Source organism: Marmota flaviventris, chromosome 8, assembly GCF_047511675.1.
Source record: "Marmota flaviventris isolate mMarFla1 chromosome 8, mMarFla1.hap1, whole genome shotgun sequence".
Taxonomy (NCBI): Eukaryota; Metazoa; Chordata; class Mammalia; order Rodentia; family Sciuridae; genus Marmota; species Marmota flaviventris.
The window spans coordinates 1,903,165-1,925,545 of NC_092505.1; the positions used below are offsets into that span (position 1 = coordinate 1,903,165).

General features: G+C 52.7%; 1 protein-coding gene and 1 non-coding gene across 6 annotated transcripts in view; one reads left to right on the plus strand and one right to left on the minus strand.

Annotated features, from left to right (window-relative positions):
• Nucleotides 1–22,381, minus strand: part of Trappc10 (trafficking protein particle complex subunit 10) — a 75,800-nt gene that overhangs the window by 22,770 nt on the left and 30,649 nt on the right. For 4 of the 5 annotated variants that reach the window (XR_004618768.2, XM_034636974.2, XM_034636973.2 and 1 more), the window contains exons 4-10: nucleotides 22,170–22,366; nucleotides 18,177–18,372; nucleotides 14,587–14,698; nucleotides 12,465–12,712; nucleotides 1,210–1,356; nucleotides 536–650; nucleotides 50–126 (exon numbers count right to left, since the gene is read on the minus strand). Coding sequence is in view for 4 of the 5 variants with exons in the window: in XM_034636974.2 (XP_034492865.1) it covers nucleotides 50–126; nucleotides 536–650; nucleotides 1,210–1,356; nucleotides 12,465–12,712; nucleotides 14,587–14,698; nucleotides 18,177–18,372; nucleotides 22,170–22,366 (1,092 nt within the window). In the remaining variant the exon portion in view is untranslated. Of the gene's footprint in view, nucleotides 1–49; nucleotides 127–535; nucleotides 651–1,209; nucleotides 1,357–12,464; nucleotides 12,713–14,586; nucleotides 14,699–18,176; nucleotides 18,373–22,169; nucleotides 22,367–22,381 lie in introns of those variants that run through there. The other variant, XM_027929056.2, reaches the window with a different exon arrangement.
• On the plus strand, nucleotides 20,353–20,426 carry Trnav-cac (transfer RNA valine (anticodon CAC)). The gene has a single exon. It is a non-coding gene; the product is annotated as a tRNA-Val (tRNA).

Genomic DNA, 22,381 nt, shown 5'->3' on the forward strand with positions numbered 1-22,381 from the left:
CTATAGGCGGAGCTGCCCCACGGGCACTGGGAGCACTGTCAGTACTCACCAAGTAGTGCTTTTCAAAAGCTTCCACCGAGGACAGGGCTTCTCTGAGCTTCTTGTAAGGGCTCTGAGCTGTGTTGGCTTAAACCAAGAGAGACAAGATCCTTACTCATCTGCATTCACATTTCCCTTCCAACAGGGCAGAGCTGCATCTGACTCGGTGGCATTACAGACGCTGCCAGGCCAACCAGAACTGTACTGTCAAGGCCAGCATCCCTCTGCCTCTGCCCTCGGCCCCCCTGAGCTCTTTCCAGCTAGCACACTCATGAAGTAGTCTAACCCCTTCATAACCTCTTGCTGACCTCTGAGGCCAGACTTTTCAGAAACATGCATTACAAACACTCCAATGGATTAAATTATTAAAATGATCTGAGATGGCCTCAAATCCAAACAGTGTGATACAGATACTATTCATTTTTTCTGAATTCCACTAGTAGGAGTGCTCTCAGTTCAGCAGGTGTTCCTTACCGTACTTCAGCAACAGTAGTACCTGTTTCAGGTCGCTCGGCTCCCAAACCTGCCAAGAGATCGACTGTCCTATTGAGATCTTCTGAATTAGGTCCTTTCTCTGACACGAGTCCACAGAGGTAGCCCAAGGCTTTTAGCTGTTGAGATAAACCCACAATTTCAACTGATTTCTCTTAAGAGTCAGTAGAAAATTAATGAATTCAAAGATAAAAGATTGAAACTCAGCTTTCCTATCCAAATAACTCAAATCTGGATACAGAAATCCATACCATTAGGATCATCTCAGACCCAGACACTCCCTAAGGTGGTCCCTGGCACGGCTCTGAGCCAGCTAGCCTCTGGTTCCACCCTCCATCCCATGTGCCAGCGGAACTCCCAGTCGGCTGCTCCTCTGCTCCCCAGCAGCCCGCCTGAGTGCCACCTTCTGCCTTTCCGCACTAGGTGGTGAGCTCCACCCTTCTCATCCACCCCTTCCTCGCCTGCAGCCCCGTCTCCAGCACAAGCACAGGAAGCACTTGCTATCTACTGGGTAAACTCACAGCAGTAGGGAGCCCTGACCCCAGAGCCATCCAGGCACTTCAGGCTACAAGAGCACCTGTCGCAATCTCAACAAGCAAGACTGCTCCAGACAGCTCAGGGCACCTGCCACACAACACCACGTGGACGTCAGGAGCACTCTGCACCCAGAGGCAGTACCTTTTCTGTGGCATAGCTCCACAATCCCACTGTGTGGGCAATGTTGGAGTCTATCTGTGCCCGGTCGCAGCAACCTTCTATCCTCTGCAACACCTCCAGACAGCTCAGAAACACCCAGCAGTCCAGAGCGCCAGGTGGCACGGAAACCTGCAAGGACACAAGTGCAGGCAGGTGAGGGTGCTAGGGAGAGCAGAGACTCATATAGGCCACGTGGGTGTTCAAGACTTCCAGCCCGGGAGCACCCACCCAAACTCAGGGCTGCAGCCTGCAAAGCTGCAGGGAAGAAGTGCCACTGCAGGGTCACACAGGGAGAAAGGACGGACCTTATCCAAAGACGACTGTGTTTGTTATTTGATGTTATTGAGTGACTCAGCTGGGACATGACTTTCAGTTATATAAACAATCTGGGAGTGATGGTCACACCTGTAATCCCAGAAACTCCAGGGGCAGAGGCAGGAGGGTCATTAAGTACGAGGCCAGCAAAAGCAACTTAGTGAGGCCTTCTCACAAAATACCAAATAGAAAGGGCTGAGGGAGCAGCTCAGTGGTAGAGCACTCTTGGATTCAATCCCCAATACTGAAAAAAAAATATATATATATATATATTTTTTTTGAAACCATATTAAGAAAAGAAAGGCTTCCCAAAGGCCAGTTATGCTCACTTACACTCAGCGTGGGACCTGGCAACTTCTCAGTTTGAAGGGAGGACTTCAGAAGACTGGTCACATTAAGACAGACTACACCCGACAGCAGATATGCAATGGCTCCCAGGAATGACCCAGAGACGCTCAGCCATGACCAAAGCGTGTGGGGATGGGGTACTAAGGAACTCCTGTCGCTTAGTTAGCTATGTACTAGAATGTTCCTGACAACTCTAATGCAACATCCAGGGTGTGCCTGGAAGACTGTCTGGGGGACGTGGATGGGCACACAGACTGGCTGTCACTGGAGCCGCTGCAGCTGCTGATGGAAACCAGTAAGCTCCCTCGACTATCCTCTCTAATTCCGTGCTTATTCCCTTTCCACTTAAAAGACAAAAACGTTCTATTATCAGAAATGCAAAAGCATCCACCGTACGTATGGTAGATGATTCTAAGACACTGCCCCCCATCCAGCCTCTCTGAAACAGGACTGGGTCTCCCCATCGACCTTCACTTACAGTAACGGCAACGCTAGCTTTGGTCTTGGTGGCACTAACTTCATGGAGTACCTTAGTTCTGGTGAAATAGGCTACTGGGTGATACTCAACTGGGAACGTGAGTTCTACCAGGTTCTGCACCAGACTTAGGAAGAGCTACCACATGTGGAGGAAATGGTCACCGAAGGTGTCCTCGAGACACCTGGGAACAAACAACAAAGGACCTGGAATCAACTAGAAAGAACCAAAGAGTGTCTTACAGACGCCGACCTGCCCAGCTCTGAAAGATGAGAAAAACCATTAAAATCCTTTCAAATAAAGCAGCATAGAAAAATATGCACCATCAGAAGCTCTGTTCACAAAGTTGTGAGACTCTCTCAGCAGACAGCAGGCCATGCCAAGGGTATGACCCCAAACATCAAGACCTTCACCCATCAAGCCAGGGCGGAGCAGGGCCCCTTCATTCATGGGACATTGCCACCCTGTTCCTGACCCCCTGAGGCCTTCTGTAAACAAGCCAACTTACCTGGGCATGCACTGGGCACAAAAGGACCTCCTGAGAGAATGACAGGCTTCTACAGAGGACGCTACACGACACTTTGTGTGGAGTCTCTACACAGACAAATCCAATGAGGGAAACACAGCACTGGAGCCAGAGAAGAGGCACTGGGGCCGCGGCGCACCAGGGGCACACATCAGCCTGAGCACACAGGGGCACGCTGCATCAGCACCTCTGGCCACAGCTGCTCTCCAAACTCAAGGTCAGGGCAAGAGCAGTAGAGAACCAAAGCAACACAAGGGACAGCAGATGCCCAGAAATGACCCAGAGGCTGCACCAAGGTGGGAGAGGGCGCCGTGAGCAGACAGATGTTTCCTTGGTGTATGTTTCTGCAAAGAGCAAGCCCTGCTTTGGCAAGCCTCAACGACAGAGTCTAGAAGTCACTGACAGAGCAGCAGCTGCCTTCCTAGGGGCAAAAACGATAACCCTGGGGCGGCCATGGGCAGTGAGGCCCACACCCACCGAGGCACAGGGAACACACAGGGTTCGTTTCACCAGCTCAAAGCTGGCGCCTCCCCACAGCCCTGCCACTTGGGGCCCAGCACCCATTGTAAACTGAGGTTTTACTGAAAAAGCAAAGAGATACGCATGCTCATTTGCCAGCCAGGAGGTGTCTTCAACTCCTGGCACTTCCTTTTGCCTCTCAAGCTACTGAAGCTCTAAGTGTAGCTGTGAGTGCCCCTCAGGGCTCCAGCAAGACCCCAGCTAAGCACCCCAAAGGGGAAGGCATCCTTTTTCTCCTCCACACATTCCAAAGGCCTGACGGAAATGGCTGTATAACATTATCTCTCCTAAGACTTTCGGAACTTTAATGAAACACATTATTAAAAATACAGTTGTAGTGATATTCCCTCATTGCTTTTAAAAAATAAATTTCAAAGCACATACAGTGAGATTTGTAAAGAGCACAAATTCTAAATCTAGAACTCAATGAATTTTTCCATATGTAAGCACCACCCAAGGAATAAAAACCTTCTGTCTTACTAGAAGGTTCTCTCGACTCCTTGCCCCAGTAAGTATCTACTTCAAGAGGTAACTACTAGTTCTGGCTTCTGGCTTGTCTTTGAACTTCAGATGCATGGGGTCAGACACTCTATCCTCCCTAGCATGCATGGCTCCTTCTTCAGCATCATGTCCTCAGGACCCTGTCGGTGGCTTCTTCTCATGCTGTGCCTAATATTCCATGAATTCATCACTGCTAAATAGGGGGTGCTTCCTGTCCACTCTGGGTAATGCCGTTTGCAAGGCCACCCCACCTCCTGGGGGAGCTTCACACACTCAGAAGCTGTACCTGTGCTCCGTCCACTAGAATGGCCCTGAGGCTCAGGCTCCTCCCTGCCATGCCCTTGCTGTGTGCACACTGAGAGGAGTGAGCTGGCGGCACAGGAGGCTCACTGGCTCCTCCAACAATGCCCCACACAGCCAGGGTGGTGCTGGGAGCTGCCCGCAAAGCAGGGCCTCCCAGCAGCCATCTGTAGGCACACGTGACCTCTAGCTAAGTGTCAAAGCCACCGTGCCCAGGAACACATCTGCACACTGCTTTTTTTATTATTATTATTATTATTATTATTATTGGTTGTTCACACTGCTCTTTGCTCCAGGAGAAGAGCCGTGAGACGAACTAACACTGATTCCCTCACCAATGTACAAGCTTCCAAGTGAGTCCCTTTGCTCATCTTATGGCCAGACACGTTTTTCTTGGGGATATACCTGGGGATAGAATGGTTGGGTCAAAGGACAGGCTATTTGAAGCATCAGTCAATGCTGGCAGAGAGTTTTCCAATGTGGTGGTACACACCAACATACACAGCATCTAACTCATGGGAGTCCTAGTTTTTCTATGTCTTTACCAACATGTAGAACTTCAATCTTTTCTTAAATCTCATTTAATCCAGAATGGTGGGACTTGAAAATAGAAAAGGTCCCACAAACTTTGGGGAAAAAAATGATTCCACAGCCACAGTTTTAAATCTGTCCAAATGAGCATCTGCCCCCTCCCCTGCAAGGTGGCTGGTGTGGGAGGGTGTCAGTGACAAACATGCAAGGGACTCAGTCTTAGCCTGCATCCCTCAGTGCACCTGGAACTCCATGCCACCCTGACACAGGACTCTGCTCTGCTCTAAAAGGTGGGCACCTAAATTGCCTGCCCAACTGCAACTCTGGGCTCACCTAGGAGCCAGTGGTGGCCTCATCTGTTCCCACTGGCAGGACGCTGGGCAGCCCCACAGACTCCCGGGACACTTCACTCTTTGTCTTGAGTGAACAACACACTTCTAAAATGAATTTCTTAATATATATATTCTGTAATTTTTGTTAAAGTCCCTCCTTGTCTCCTGATTCCTGAAAAATAAGTAATGCAAAGAGCCACTGTCATATTTTCCAAGCATAAAATCAAAGCCACTCCTGTCTTCTTTTTTGTGAATACAGCCTACAGAATATGACGCCCCCAGGGCGTCCACCCTGGATAGAGACTAGAGCAGCAGCCCTCGGGAGCTCCGAGCCTGTCACCCTCCCTCCGTAAGTCCCCAGCAGGACAGCTCGTCAGAGTGGTCCTGTCCACAGCAGAGCTCGGCATGTCAGGAATCCAAAGGCATGGTTCTTACGAGTCACACATCCGGTCCACTCATTCCCGTGCTTACTTGCTCACTTCATGCTGCTCCTCTCTGCATGACCACCAGGACAACATCGTCCCTCACACGGGGTGGGAGCTTGGGTTTTCCCCATGCCAGGCCGTGAGTCAGACCTACGTGTGTACCTGCCTGGTGGTGGCGGGCACGTGCCTGCCTTGCCGCACCACACCTTTCCGCATGGGTGTGGCATTCACACCACAGTAAGTGCAAACCCTGCTCTTCTGCTGGCCACCACTGCTGAGCTGCCCGTTGGTCCTGGTGGTGAGCATGCGTGCTCTTCACGTGCCCAGAAAGACTAAGCGTTGCTCACGCCTCCCGGCCAAGGCTGTCCAGGGCCTGGCAGCTGGTCTTTGCCCTGGGACCCACAGGAGCTCTTCCCACCCTACCCAGGGGAGCTCATCCTCTCCTGACGCGCGAGCTGCCACTCTCCTGCACCACAGATGGCCTTCCGCTGACCTCATGTGTGCTCTTGAGAAGCACCTGCCCACCTCACACACACTCTCCCACGCTACCTCCCAGAGCTGGCCTCTTCCTCTCATGCTGAGTCGCAGCTCCTCCTGGAACACACTGTGTCCACAGCTGAGCTACGGGCACCCTTTATCTGCGGATGCCCAGTGGGCTCAGCGCCACTCATTGGATTTCTCCAATCCATTCACTTCAAACCTACCCTGGCAGTCTTACCTCAGAACCTTGCCCGTCCCCCTGGACCCCGGCATAGGTTTGTACACTCTTCTGGCCTCCAGCTGCGCCCTGCTCCTCCTGCTGGGGCCCCCAGCTGCTAAGGCTTCTGTGGCACGTGGCTTCAGCCTAAGGGGGCACCTCACTAGCTGTGGTGCACAATGCACCCCGTCGGCCTCCCCTGCCTCCCCTTGGGCCTCCTCTCCAAGCACACCTGCCCCGATGCACTGGCCACGCTGAGCTCTTTCACAGCTCTTCAGGGTCACTGTCTGCTCTGCCTGAAATCCACTCCTACGAGCGGTCACCTGGGGAGTGCCCTCTCACTCACTGAAGTACATGGGCCACAGGGGTAGTGTCATGGTTGGCTCTGGACTGTCCCCCACAGGTCCGTGAGTGGAAGCCTTGGTCCCCAGGGCAGCAAGCCTGGAGGCTGGGGTCTGGGGAAGCGATGGACAACTGGGAGGTGGTGGGAACTGTAGGCAGGTGGGGTGCGGCTGGCTGGAGGACACAGGTCACCAGCCTGTGCTCTGGGGACTGTGTCTTGTCCCTGGTCCCTTCCTCTAGCTCCTCTTCCCAGCCGCCAGGAGGGAGCAGCTCTCCTCCACACGCCCTTCTACCGTGATGTCCTACCTCACCGCAGACCTAAGCAGTGGAGCTGGCTGACCGGGGACTGAACCATGAAACCATGAGCCAAAATAAATCGTTCCTTCTTTAAATTGTTTTTGTCGGGTATTTAAAAGCTGATTCACACAGGTGGGTGTGTTCTCTGCTGGAAACAGAGCCTACAACACTTGGCACAAAACACGCCCAGCAACGATCAGTTGGAGGAATGACTTCTAAAATGACTCTTCCAGAACCTTCCCTATCACTGCGTGTAGCCCACCCTCCCCACTTCATGCCGGTACCACGTCGCTGGGCTCTAGCAGCCCCAGTGGGCTGACCGTGGTTCTTGCAAGGGGTAGGGCTTCCTCTCCCCTCGCTACTCTCACCACAGTGCTTGGCAGGCAAGCAAACGTTTCCTGACTGTTCCCAAGGGTTCCCCTCTCTCCCCCAGGGAAGAGACCACAGACAGCCTCTCATCAGCTGCCACCCTCCAGTTCTGGTCCCCCGGCTCCATGTCACAGTCCTAAAGTTGCACTAGTCCCACAGGATTAGTGTGTGCCACCATAGAGCCTCCAAGGGACCTCCCCACTCAAGGGACTAGTGAGGTGTCCATTGTGCAATGCTCAGAGAGCTCTACTGCTCTGCCTCTGCCAGGCGGAGCCCGCCGCCAGCTGGGACTGCACCCTCACCTTTCCCTGCTTTGACCTGGGATCCCAGGCTGACCAGCTGATCACAATGATGTCTCATGCCACAGCCTGGCCACCACACCTGTGACTGGCTGGTTCCTCTGAGGTCACAGGGGGCCCTGTCCCACTTGGCCACACTGTTCCACAGCAGAACCTGAGCTGACAAAGGTTAAAGGTCACAGAGAGAACACAGTTCAAAACAAGCAAACAAACGCTCGAGCCATCACCGTGACAGGCACACAGTGGCCTTCTGGAAAACACCTTCCTGTAGCCCTCCATGCCCCTTTGGTTAAAAAAAAAGACACTCGTGTCATACTGTTCCTGTGCCAAAGGCACTGCTGGTGTGGCTGAGAATGAGGAGGCCTTCTAAAGGCCACTGGCCATGTGTGTCCCTGGCCTCACAAGTCCACCTGTACCAATGTCTTCCAAAAATGGGAATATAGGACACCACTGTAACTCGAGGCTTCCGGACAATGCAGCTCTTCCAAGAGCAAACAGGAGCCCAGGACTGCAGCTCAGCAAGCACAAGAAGGCCCAGACCAGAAAGGCACCCACGAGGAAAGACCCCTCACAGGTGCTTTTGTATGCTGTCACACAGGGAATATATTCGCTTTTGATAAATGGAGGGAAATAAGACATAGCTGGAGGGAAAAAAAGAGTGGGGGGAGGCCCTGTGTAGAGACACGACTCCTGTGGGACAGGTGCAACTTCAGGGCTGCCCCAGCGTAATGCACAAGGTGGCACGATCTCCCATTTTACACATTTCCATCAGGTCACTGGCCCAAGGCTAGGAAGTGGCTCCCCCAGGTGAGCACCCCCAGGTGGAGGACCACTGTGGTACTGCTACAGCCAGCGGCAGGCTGATGCCTGACAACCGCTCCTATTCTCTGAGAGCCACTTCACGTCAACAGGCAGACTACACAGGAGGCTTCTGGGGCACGGTGCACAAGCCACAGAAGTGCACACAGAGCACCTCCTGCTGCGGTGAGCTCATAAGTAAGGAGCTCGCTGATGGAGGACTGGGTCCCGGCCCAGGCGCAGGAAAACACAACCGTTGCCAAACAGCTTCATGCAGGCTCTGCGTCCCTGTGTGCTGGTAAACACAAGCCTGAGGAGCACACGCCTGCCAGCGCTGCTGCTGAACAGCCCTCGCCTCTCCTCTCCGCGGCTCGGCTCGCCAGGCCCTGCGTGTCAGAACTCAAGGCTCCACACCAGCTTGGTGTTTGTTTTGGTACCTGGGACTGACCTCAGGGGCTCTCAACCACTGAGCCCCATCCCCAGCCCTATTTTATATTTTATTTAGAGACAGGGTCTCACTGAGTTGCTGAGCACCTCGCTTTTGCTGAGGCTGGCTTTGAACTTCTGATCCTCCTGCCTCAGCCTCCCGAGCCGCTGGGATGACAGGTGTGCACCACCGCCCAGCTCCACACCAGCTTCTTGACCATGGACATGAACACAAGAAACAACCCACAAGAAAGCTAACCCAAAATGGTAAATGGCTTTGTTTTTGAGAGCAGAGGCAACTTGTAGAAAAATTAAATAAGTTTGAGTCTTCTGAATCTTAAATCTTTCCGCAAAGATTTAAAAGAAATTATAATAAGTCTTTCAAGTTACTTACCAACTGCCAAATTTACTTAAGATATAACAGCCTCCTCCCTGCTAAACAAACACAACCTCACAGAAAGACCCCACCTCAGACGTGAAGGGTGGAGAAGAGCTGGTGACAGGCCCTGCATGCCAGCCAGCACCAGCAGGCCCACTGAGACCCCCGAAAAAGGCTCCAAAGTGCTCACCTTGGGCCTCACACAATGCAGGGCTGGGCGCTAGGCCTGGCACCACACCACCCTTCCCATGCCCCACCTCACTCAGTCCTTACCACCCAAAGGACAGCTGGTCTTCACCTCCACCTCAAGGGTGAGAAGAGCGATACTTTGGGGGGAAAGGTAAGGGAGCCACGGTTCCCAGCAGAGGCAGTAAGTCTGCACCCAGCCCACCCAGGTCTCCTTGCTCAACGGTCATGTGAGAATCTGATTCTCACACAACTGTCAATGGGGCCAGACGACCAGTACACAGTGGAGCCACTCCTGACCTGGAGGGGTCACCACAAACAGTGCCCACCTCAGTGCTGAGAAACTGGCAGATGGTACCAAGGGGATTGTGGGTACCTCAGCAGTAGGGACAAGTGAGTGGGACAAGGAAGGTACCAGGAGTACCCATCCATGTGCTGGGGAGAAGCAGGAACCAGAAGTAGGTCACTGGGAGGGAGAAACTACCAAAGGGGACGAGGGACAGGGTGGCACGCCCTTGTGTGGACCCAGCATGCAGCTTGGTCTGATCCTCCTAAAGGAGACACCACACAGCTAGAAAAGTGCCGCCAAGTGCCATAAACATTACCCAGAGAAGGGAAAGTCAAGACGACAATGACAATTCTACTTCACAGGGACAGGCGGTGGGAGACCCACAGTGGACAAGAAGCACCTGAAACAGTACAGGGTAGTCAAAGGCCCAGTGCACTCCCCACCAGCAGAGGAGGCCAGGGGGCCACTCCCCAATCAGCAGAGGAGGCCAGGGGGGCCACTCCCCCACCAGTAGAGGAGGCCAGGGAGCCAAGGGCAGCATGTGCTCAGGGCCAGCCCAACACTCCCCAGGAGGCTCGGAGTCCTCATAACCTCACAGCCCTCTCTCCAGGGATCAGGGGTAGCTGACGGGTTCCTTCCCCCGCAGCCAGAGGCGCTGCAGAACTCAGCGCTGCACAGCGTTACAGAGGCGGGAGCACGTTGCCTAGTAGTGAACGTCTTCCACAGCCACCGCACACTCTGCAAACACCACGGGCAGAACCATGGCACACGGGAGGCCACAGCAGCCTTCAGAAGAAGGGCCGCCAGGCCACTCCCTCTGTAGGTCACAGCCCACCTCTCGGCCACTTCACACCCTCCCTACTGGCCCTGCTGGGGAAGCTGGAGGTACTCATCAGTGCACTTGAGGCCTCCCAGCGTTCACAAAGCCTGGGGGAGATCAGGGACAGGAAGACAAGGATGCAGTGGCAGGCACCTCGCTCCTTCCCTGAAGAGCTGCCTGGGACCAGCAGTTCCCTCCCCAGAGGCCACAGGCAGCTGGCTCACACACTGTGGGCTCTGCCCAGGTCCCACCTGGCTCTGGGAGCTGGTCCCCTCCTTTGGCAGGCTGGAGGGTGCATTACTACTGCACTGGGTCCGAGGCACAGAGAAGATATGAGGAAGATGGTTAAATACTGGAGTTATGACTGGGCCAGAGACTGGTCTGCACCATCCTTCCAGGCTTTCCAACGCTCACCCCAAACAGGTCACGGCCCTGGGCTTGTGCTGGTTTCCATGCCACGTCTGAGCCTCCTGGGCTCTCCCCTCAGTGATGAGACCTCCATCAGGTGCTGACTCCTGCACACATGGGCCAGGGAGCTCTGTTCTACCAGGCACTGGGGCCCCAACACCCTGAGGGTGGGCACCAAAGCAGACTCCCTACAGCCATACAGTCCTAGGTGGCCAAGTATATCTCATTTCAAGGTGAAAAATGATTGAAAAGTGGCATTTTTCCTCATTTGCTGGACTTACAAGAAAAATATTTGGATGAAAATTGTAAATTCTTGAGTTTGTGACTCAGCTGAGGCTCTGAATTAAGAATTTCTCCATTAGAAATTAACTAAAATAATTTCTCTTTACTTAGGTTAAAAAAGTATTTAAGTGCTGGGGTTGTGGCTCAGTGGCAGAGCACTCACCTAGCATGTCTGAGGCACTGGGCTCGATCCTCAACACCATATTAGAAGTAATAAAATAAAGTTATTGTGCCATCTACAACTAAAAAATTTTTTTTTAAATGATTAAATCTTTTTTTTTTTTTTTGTAATTTTTTTCAGTTAAAGATGGACAGAATGCCTTTATTTGTTTTTTGTTTTAATGTGGTGCTAAGGATCAATCCCAGGGCCTCACATGAGCTAGGCAAGCACTCTGCCACTGAGCTACAGCCTCAGCCCCTGATTAAATCTTTTTTAAGAGGATTTCAAACTAAGTATCAGGCCTGTTATTTAGTATTCTAGGGTACAAAAAATAAGTTATTCTATCATAAAATACCCTCCTGCCAAACTTTTAGTCAATAGAGTAAATGCAAGCTCTGAGACCTTTCCCCAAGGGTTTGACAACAGCTGTGTCCCCTGGGCACTTGGGGGGGGGGGGGGAACCTCCCATGATGGGACTTGGTTGTCCTGGATGCTGGCTGGGTCCAGTTCCAGACCTGGGGAAGTCACCTCGCCCACTCAGAGGTCTAACAGGGCAATGGGTGGGGATGTGAGTGAATGCTCAGAACGGCAGGTGGCACTCCACATGGGCATACCTGTGCTCTTCTGGGTACAGAGGCTTACGAAACCCTCTCGCACCACAGCCCATGATTCCGTGGCAGGGAGGGCCCACAGCCCTGTGTATCAGCACAGGTGATCAGTCTAAAGCCTTACTCTTCAACGCACATACACACACCCCTGTCATCCAGTAAGCTTTATGTCACTGTCACCAACATAGCTTGCCAGGTCACTCACGCCCTGCTACCCACACGTCCATGCCCATAACCAGCTATCTGGGAAGGGCGTCCTGAAACAATGTCCATATACAAAATCCAGCGAGTACCCTTCAGGTAAGTGACATCTATCAGGGAAGGCTGCTCCCCTGGTGTCACCACAGTCACCTTACAAGCTACACGGAGACCCCGACCTGAGAGGCTGACTTGGCCAGCGTGGACGTCACCAGGGGGAGAGTAGAAACTAGACTTCTGAGCAGCTGATCTATGCCAAAAGTGACTAAGCAGACAATCAACTAAAAGTCAAGGACATGCAGAAAAGGCAGCCGGTTCTGCAGCAGGGAGAGTCTGGGGGAAGGCCACAGTTCAGCTTCCTGTGGGGAGAGTCCAAGGCAAGTAAGTGGGGAGAGGAGCTAACTCACTTCCAAGAGCTTCAGCTCCTGCACACAGCTGTGCAGCAGCTCCAGGGCCCGCTGAGCCACCTCCCACGGCCGCTGCAGGAAGAGGAGCAGGGTGCACTGGCGCGAAAACAGGTAACTGCGCAGGTCCAACAGGGTGGCTTCTTGCCTCTGTATCAACTCCCGCTTCTCCATATCTATGGGCTTGCGGAGGACCAGTCCATTCCAGCTCTTCACCGGCTGGCAGAAAAAAGTCAGCCAGTTGGCACCATCTAAACAAATACACATCATGAAAGTTGCTGACCACAGGTACCTCACCTGGCTGAGGTTCCTGCTCAGGACCAGGAGCCCGCGTGGAAGAGCCGGCAGCTTTGCAACCAGTTCCTCTGCCAACACACCATACACCGGCTAGGGCCTCAGGATGGGGTGGTTCCATGAGCACAGGCCTCTGGTCCTGGCTTCCCACGGCTGAGCACAGGGTCTGAGAGCCCAGGCAGCAAGGCACACCATCTCACCAGGCCCAGGGGGTCCTAAGTGGGAACAGAATACCTGGGCAGCCAGGCAGAGGCTGAGAGGCCGAGTCGGGAACACCCCAGGCTCTGGGCCAGTCAAGGTGAGGCCCTGGGAGGAGCGTGGAGGCGGCCTCACCTTTACCTACAGTGCAGCCTGCTCACCTGACCATCCTGGTGCTTTGTCTTCATTACTCATCAGGTTTCCCTTGACTTATTTCCCTAAATCAACCACTAAGTGCAGCTCCCAGAGGACAGGAGAGCAGGCACGGGAGGAGACAGCAGCAACAGAGGGGAAAAGCCTAGCGAGTCAACATGTCAACAAGGCTGCCATTTTAACTCACAGCCCTGAGACTCAAATACCATCTTAAACTAAATGTGGAGCTCTACCGTCATTCAATCTTTTATATATTTTTTTCTAGTTGTAGTTGGACATCATACCTTTATTTACTTATTTTTATGTGGTGCTGAGGATCAAATCCAGCACCTCGCACGTGCTAGGCGAGCGCTCTACCGCTGAGCCACGACTCCAGCCCCAAGTCATTCAATCTTTGAAAAACTTGTTTAATCTATTTTTCTCACTCCAAAAGAGAGGTGTGGCTGCCAGGTCCTTTTTGCTCCTGTAAGGAACGGCTGACACTGGTGTGTGGCACTACTACACACCTGACCAGCTAGGCTTACGGCACCTTCACTCACCGCTGCCAACTCCTGCTTGGGCTGCTGAAGTGCACACTGGTGACTGCCCACTCGGCAGCACCTCCTGCCAGATCCTCCCCCAAGGGTCCTCATGGTCACTCCCACGTTCCATGGAGGTCTCTGTGTCAAAGCGACCTGCCCAGAGCAGCTGTCCCAGCTGCCTGTCTCAATGTGTCCCCTCCCATGGTCTTTGCCTACTGTTATTTATTTTCTCTTCCATGAATGCTTTACTAGAACTGTGCCTGGCATGTGAAGACCCTCGACAGTGTGCTAAAGCAAGCTCATCACTCGGCCGCCACGCTTGGTCTGGGCTTGCTTTGGTGTTTTAAATTGCCCTAAATTAATTAATTAATTAATATTTTTCGGAAGGGGTGGGGTTTACCAGGGATTGAGCTGAGGGGCACTGAAACAATGGGCCACATCCCCAGCCCTATTTTGTATTTTATTTAGAGACAGGGTCTCACTGAGTTGTTTAGCACCTCGACCAGTTGCTGAGGCTGCCTTTGAACTCGTGATCCTCCTGCCTCAGCCTCCCAAGCCACTGGGATTACAGGCGTGCGCCACCGCGCCCAGCTACTTAAAGGTTTTTAAAAGACTGATGAATGCCCATTACGGTGGTCACATAAAATTCACAGCGATGGGCTTCAAGTACTACAAACCAAACCAAGAGAGACGTCCACTTGCATGGTAATAGGAGGCTTGCAATCAGAAGCATCGGCAGCAGGCAGCTAAGCTGTGGAACAAGACTTCACACCTGCAAACAGCTTGTGAAGTGCTTTTCCACTCTCCTAAAAGTGAGAGTGACCAGTTACACCCTGAGGAACTGTGAGACCATATCCTCTGTAGTTTGCATGACAACCACGAACAGTGACTGAACTGGGGTAAGCAGACTACCTGGGAGTGGGAAGACTGAGGAGAGACTCGCTGCAACATGTACTCACCCCCGGCCCCGAAGTTGACGACGTACTGCGAGAACAGGGCGTCCAGCTCATCGTACTGCACCAGGGCATCTTCAAACTGCTGCAGCATCTCAAAGACAAAGGCGAGCTCCTCCTGTGCCCAAGAGACGCCAGTCAGCTTTCTGAAGCCGCACGTGGCAGTGAAGGGCAGGAGAGGAGCACACAGCGCATAAGTGATGCCCCCCACCAGAGCAGAAAGTCCCCTGGTGACGCCAGCACCCGCGCACGCCAGGGACAGGGACCAGAGAGCAGCAGGGCAAGAGGAGGACACGCACGCCACCATGTGGCCCTTCTCGCCTGTCACACGCCACCCGCATCTCCCTGCCCCTGTGCTGCAGCTCCTGCTTGCGGTCCCTCTGGTCCCCTCAGGCTCTCCGCTGCAGGTCCCCCCACGCTCCCTCTACTCCCTTCTGGTGAGTGTACCAGGGCACGGCCTCACACAGCACTATGCCTCAAGAAAACGCGGCCCCATCTGCGAGCTGAATACGTCTCCAGGGTGCCCAGCAGACCTCACGCCTGCACGTCCAAGCCTGACTACAGTCTTCCCGCCCTGACCTCCCAGTGTCACCTCCGTCACAGCCACCCATCCCATGTGGAGGAGTCCCGAGTCTGTGAGAGATTCCCAAGCCCCAAGGTCAGCCCCCCTCCCTGCACCACCCCGGGACCTCACTCAGCACCACCACAGCTCCCTCGTCCCCACACATCCCTGCCTGTGGGACTTCCTCACGCTTCCTTCACATGCCCACGAGGCCTGCTCTGCAGCTTCCTCCAGGTGTGGCCGTCGCCGGCTCAATGAGGTGCCCCACACCTCCTGTAGCATGGCCATCCTCCTCCGAGCCTGCCCTGGCCCTCCATAGCCAGCTCTGCTCCCAGGGCTTGCATCCCTACCAGTGTGTGGGCCACGAGCTCACCAAAGCTGCATATGGACTTGGCCCTAGCCCTAGGACAACCTGCCATGCACTGAATGGAAAAACGTACAGAGACAGGCAGGAAGGACTTTTTTCTGATTTCCTCCACGGCAGGTTTAAGGCAGAGCCAGGAGGGTGTGCACACACACACACAGACACACACTGGCACGGTCCGGGTTGTGCTGGAGGTCCTGAGCAACGTCCACAGCTAGGTACCACTTTCCAGCTGCAGCTGGGCTCATGGCACCCTGGGCTGAGGTCTCTGTGGGAGGGTTAGAGTTCTGTCTGTAAGGCATGCACAAGAGGCCCAGCACGGTCAGCAGGCTTCGATGCCAGCTGTGACGCTCCACCCGACCTGACCTGCTCCCTACAGACCCAGCCCTGTGTCCTGCAGCCCTCCACACACGGGCGGGCATGCTCACAGGGGACTCCTCTGGCACCCTGCCCTTTCTTTCTTCTCTTTGTGAGGTCCTCCTGAGAATGAGCACTGCACTGTTAACTTTTTCAATAGTGATAACATCTACCGTATCAATCATTTTGACTGTACAGTTCAGCAGTGCTAAGCACATGCACACTGCTGTGTGACCCATTTCCAAACGGAAATTCTGTCCCCATTAGACCATGACTCCCCAGGGCCCCCAGCTGCTGGCACCTTCCCCTACTGGCCACAAACTGCACTGGTGCGTCCTCAGCCAGACAGTCTCCCAGTGTCTGTCCTCACGGACTTCTTCCACTGAGCACAATGTCCTCAAAGCCCATCGCCCACAGCATGGGTCAGAGGTTTCTCCTCGCTCATCTGCACCAATGAGCTCATTTTAGACTCACAGAAGTGCTGCCCCGGAAATGGTGTCCATCTCCATCCAGCCCTTCGTCCATTTCCCAAAACGTGAACATCTAGCAGTAGTTCCGTGATCACACACAGGAATCCCAGCACAGCACCGTCCAGCAGGCAGCCTCATTTGAATCCTGCCAGCTCTCCTACTATCAGCCCTCGTTCTGCTCCGCATCCCACCAGGACTCCACAGGGCGCCCGGCTGCCACTGCCCTCAGTCTCTGCGGTCCTTCCTGACCATGGCACCTTGGAAGAGGCTGGTGTTACTTTGCCTAGTGTCCCTTCACCTGAGTCCATTTGGTGTTTTTCTGTGACTGCCATGAGACTGTTTTAGCAAGGACAACGTGTCTTTCTCACCCCTCCTAACAAGCAGGTCACCGTGCTGATGGTCTCACTGCAGGCGCTGCTGGCCTGGACTGGTTGGTTCAGGGTTGCACTGGGTCTCTCACTGTGACATGATGGACCTGCTCCTGGCCTGGGTGCTGGAGGGAAGAGCTGAACCTCCTGCTCCGCTGACTTTATAACCAACTACGTACCCCCAGGAACACGTGAATGGAGGTGAACTGTGCTCCCTGAGTCACGCCCAACCCTGTCCTCACCGACTGCAGCCGTGGCCTTCAGCAGCTCCCTCGGGTGACGCCTATAGCCTCTGGAGCCCTGTCCCTTTGTGTACTCCTCACTCCCTGGTATCCAGGACCCTCCCGTGTATTGCCTACCCTAACCCAGTTATAAACCACTTCTCCAAGGAGCTCTGCTCCCTGTTACCTGAGGATGGAGTTTAGAAACCAAGGTCTGGGCACTACGTGTGCCCCTTGCTTCTGCAGTACTGCTGCTGCTGGGCCTGTCCAAGGCCAGAGAAGGAAATGCACACATGCACATTAACCCTCACACAGTCCACGTTTCTGAACCCACCCATCCATCTCAGGGCTCACACTGCACCTCCACCCTAGTCCAGCACCCTCCCTTCTTGTGCCTCTCTCTTTCCAATAAGCTTGAAGAGTGAAGGGCCAGGACAATCGGAAAGGTTTGCAATGCAGCGATCACTCAGAGCATTGCTAGCATGCTCAGATCCCCTTCCGCGTACCAAGTCTTCACATCCCTAAGACGTAAGCCCCGGAATAAAAAATAACATTCAAAATTGTTCATCAGAATGGGTCCTGTATTTACTTATTCAAAGGGCACTATTTCTTCAGTAACCAACTAAATTATATCTACAAGTGAAACTTGGGCTTTTTTCCTTAGGAGATGCTGGACAAGAGCACGGAACCCTGCCACACACCTGTCACGTTCCACTGTGTCAGGAGGGCTTCCCTTCCCAAATGCAACTGCTACACGTCCCTGAGTTGAAGAATTTTCTTAACAGGGAAAAAGAACTGACTAGAAACTACGATTTTAAAAGCCCAAACATTTTAGCAAATTAGAATAAAGCTCCAGTTTAACCCAAGTCTTTATTGGAACCCAGGTCACAAAACCAAACCATGGAGGACACGTTTACAGAAGCCATCCTTAGTCACAATGCCAGGCACAGCAGGTAGGGAACGACCTCCAGCTCAGGTCCACCCCCCAAGGCTGGGACCCTCCGCCTGCTTCACAGCAGACACCCAGAAGGCCCCTAAGGCCAGACAAAAGCTCGTCTCGGAAGCAGTGCAGAGCCCCAAGGCAGCAGGACCCCTGCAGACACCATCTCCACCCTCTGCTTCTCCAACCAGGAATGGAGTGTCCGCTTTGGCCACTGTGCCATCTGGTCTTAGAACCAGGCCCGTGACAACCACCCAGGAGGGCTGCCTCGCTTAGGAAGGGGGGGCATGGGGCGGGAACCACGAGTCAGGTACCTGCACCATGAAGTACTCGCAGAAGCTCCAGCCCGGCTCAGTCCTCTTCTCCCTCAGGGTCCGCATGTCATCCTCAAACTTGCCTAGGTTTTTGGTGAAAGACATAAGAAGCAATGTCCTGAGTTTGGTCAGGAAGGCATTCCAGGATTCCTGAGTTCGAGAAGAGTCCTTCAAAGGGTCGGACAGCACAACACACCTGCAAAGACACCGGGGCCCATCTGTGAGGCTTCCTCCATCCCTCCTGCCCTCCTTCCCTCCTCCTCACACCAGTGAAAACTGTGTGACAGGCAGGGGCCAAGCCAGCCTACTGCCACATGGGCAGTCGGACTGCAGGGGTTCCAAGGGCAGTCTACACACGGCGAACTAGAGGGGAGAGGGACTCCCAAGGGGCCATGGACCTCAGACCCACGGAGGACTTCATCAAGTATGGTGACCCAGCCCTCCTTAGCTTGCCCCTCAGGATCCTTGGCTCCTCACAGACAGGATGAAATCTGGATCTCTCCACCCAGCAGAGGGGACCAGGGCCCACCTCAGCATCTGTCTCAATTCCTCTCACTGCAGCCCAGGGCCACCGAACTTGTTGTGCCCTCCTGCACCCCTGGGCACCCCGCTCACCCTGAGGTGACTTTCAACTAAGCCTACTCTGCTCTGTGGTCACACAGAAGGGCCACAGGTAAAGCTGCCCTGGCCACAGATCTGCCCCTACCATTAGCCTGAGCTCCTCAAGGAGTGTTGATAAACAGGCACTAAATCACAGCTTCACACAGGCCTGAGGCATTTAACTAGAGAAGACTGCACTATGGTGCTGAAATGCCAAGGCGCTACCGTTACAGTAGGAGAAAAGGCTCCTCTACTTAGCCTTGCTAACATGATCTTTCTTCCTAAAGAGGAAACCTGAACACAAAAGTGATTTTAAGACCTTGATACTATGAGTGTCAACATCTCTAGTAAATATTTTATGTGAGCTATCAACAAGGAGCAAAATGAACTGCTGCTTGGATTCGCATTCTCTGTGCCCCAGCACAGCCCCGGTGGGAACTGGCTGAACCCACGCTGTTACCCACCAGCAGGCAAAACAAAACGGGGGAAACAGCACCAGTCTACACGTCCACCCTGTGAGTCATCAGAACCAAGAACACCGAGTCATCCCGGCCCCTGTCCCCGGGACACGGATCCTTCCCTAAGAGGTGGGGCCAGCACCAGCCACTCCTGAGGTCCCCAGGAGTTGAAGTGTCTTTCTTCACTGTACAAACTGTTAGTCCCTCAGTTCAGCAACGCATCCTTAAGGTATCCCCAGGGGTCATAATTATCAACATCATTCCTGACCACACAAGAACTCTCTTGCATACCGACAGTGGGATGGAAAGGACACGCTGACCACCAACAGCCTTTCCTTTGGTAACCTGTGCTTATCACCCAGACAGGAAAGAGTCACCACGCACCAACTTCGATTGAGCCCTCCAACTTCCCCTATCTCTCGACCCTCACTGTTTCAATAAAAAAGAACTAAACTTCAGAAAGTCCTCACCAGCCCAGAGGGTGAACTGGAAAAGGGTGAGCCTAGAAAGCTAAGGGAGTGGGGGATGGACAGCAGACCAAGAAGGCAGCAGCTACCAACCAGTCAGACTCAGACTCTCTAGCATTTGCCCAAAGTCTGAAAAATACACAAACCTTTAACCAAGCAACTTTCCTTTAAGGAATTAACCCTAAGGAAATAAGGATGTTCACTATAGTGAGCTAGAAAGATGTTCATAACATTAACAATGACCTGCAGACCCAGAGGACTATAAATAACCTATGGTAGATTTAATACTATGGAATATTATACACTCACTAACAGTAAAGGTACAGAAACACATTTATTGTTCATGGAAAATTTTTACAATGTATTAAGTGAAAACAGCAAGTATAATATTATGTATAGTTTTATATCACCTTAAATGTATAAATGCATAATGAAAAAACCTGGAAAGTCCAATGACTACCAGGAACATGTAACATGATAAAAAAACTAAACACATGTTCAAAGCTAAAAACACGGTAAGCCACTTCAGGGCCATATTTTCAAAGAACAGACATTATGCTGTTAAAAGACAAGTGTCACTAGAGATCACTATCTTCAAATTTATGAGAATTCAATCAGCTTTTATGTTTAAAAATATAGATAGGTCGGGCTGGGGATGTAGCTCAGTTGGTAGAGTGCTTGCCTCACATGCACAAGGCCCTGGGTTCAATCCCCAGCACCACACACACAAAAAATACACACACACACAGTTTTGTTAAAGGACTGCAATTTGGCTGGGAGCAGTGGCACACACCTGTAATCCCAGCAGCTCAGGAGGCTGAGGCAGGAGGATCACGAGTTCAAAGTCAGCCTCAGCAACAGCAAGGCCCTAAGCAACCCAGTGAGACCCTGTCTCTAAATAAAATACAAAAAAGGGCTGGAGATGTGGCTCAGTGGTTTAGTGGCCCTAAGTACCAAATCCCCAGTACCAAAAAAAAAAAAAAAAAAAGACTGCAATTTAATGCAAATCAAAATGCAATAAGGCATGTTTAACTTACAGAGAATGAAATGTAAAAATTTCAGTAAGTTGGGCTGGGCTGGGCTAGGGCTGTAGCTCATTGGCAGAGTGTTTGCCTCGCATGTGTGAAGCACGAGGTTCAATCATTAGCACCACATAAAGATAAAAAAATAAAGGCATGCTGTCCATCAACAACTACAAATTTTTTTTTTAATTTTCAGTAAGTTGTAAATATAAAAGAACAGTCATCAAAAAACAAGTTATTTTTAAATGGGCTCAGTAGAAGCATACTTTTGGCACTGAAGTAAAAACTGCAAACATGATTAATAGTAAGCAACAGGCACCTTGGAAAAAACATCGCACAACTGGAAACTGGCTCAGTCCGACTGATGGCCTCAGCGTTACTCTCCGCTCAGACCCGCGACACAGACACTTCCTTGCAGCTGGGCTCTCAAGTCCCCACTGCGTGCTCTGCTCAAGACATCCGTGAGCATGCTGAGCCCCGGGGACAGATGCTCAGCCATGGTGCCCGAGAATGTGGCTGACTAGCACCAAGTACTCCTTAAGAAAACCTCCCGTGAGCGTAGGCTGCGTGACACTAAGTGAGACGGTCTCCACACGGCAACGTTGGATTTGAGCCACATATTCATCAAGTCTGAACATGACCATGTGCCTGGTTTTGTGTGGAAGGTGAAAGGCACCCAGAATCCCAGCTCACTGGGGTACCGCCGACACGTGGACTGGCCCTGGCTGGTTGGCACTCCAGACAGTTCACCCCTGCTCCTTCCTTACGCCCCCCCATGCTGCGCTACAGGGCCTCCTGCCCCAGGACCCCTCCCTGAGTAGGCAGGCTTCCCCTCCCGCAGCTGCACAGCACCAGAAACCGCCTTGGCAGCCCCTGCCATGTGGTAACCATGGAATGGTAACCATGGGATGATGACCTGTCACGCCAGGCAGAGAACAGCTCAGCACTGTGGCCAGTGAGGTCAAGGGCCAGCCTGGGACACATGGCCATCAGTGGTACAGCCAGGTAGAGAGGCAGCAGCATGCAGATAGGACGCAGGAGCAGCAGATGGCAAGGTAGGCCCTGGGGCAAAGGCAGCACTTACAGCTCCCTGTGTGGGCTCTTCACAGGGCTGACCACAGTAAACACAAGAAGGCAGTCCCATAGCCTTAGAAACAAAAGTTTAAGGAACGCTGCTCGACACAAAGACTGTGAGACGTCCCACTGTCAGGCTGCAGAAAGGGTCCACCGTGTAGGCTTCCCACAGGCTCAGGGCCAGGAGCCTCTGCTCCCAGTGGCACTTGGGGGTGACCGCTTACAGCTCCCTGGCCTGACAGGAATTTCAGAGGGTGGGATCAGTGCTCCCCATTGTTCCCCAAACCCTGATGAGTCGACATTTGCTACCACCCAGGAAGCCAGCAATCATCCAGAACCAACCAAATGAGGAAAATGTAAAGATACACTTACCTGTCGCTCTGTTTGTTACAAAAATCATTTCTTATTTTGTCCACAATAGAAGTTCGGGGAAGGATGTTGGTTTTGTTTTTTTTCTTGGCATCATTTTCAACCACCACTATTAACCAGTCCACAGAGCTATGGGCCTTCAAGATGTTCTGCCACTTGGTGAGGTCATCTTTCACCGTAGCTTTGTACACTTCTGTATCCTAGAAATGAACACG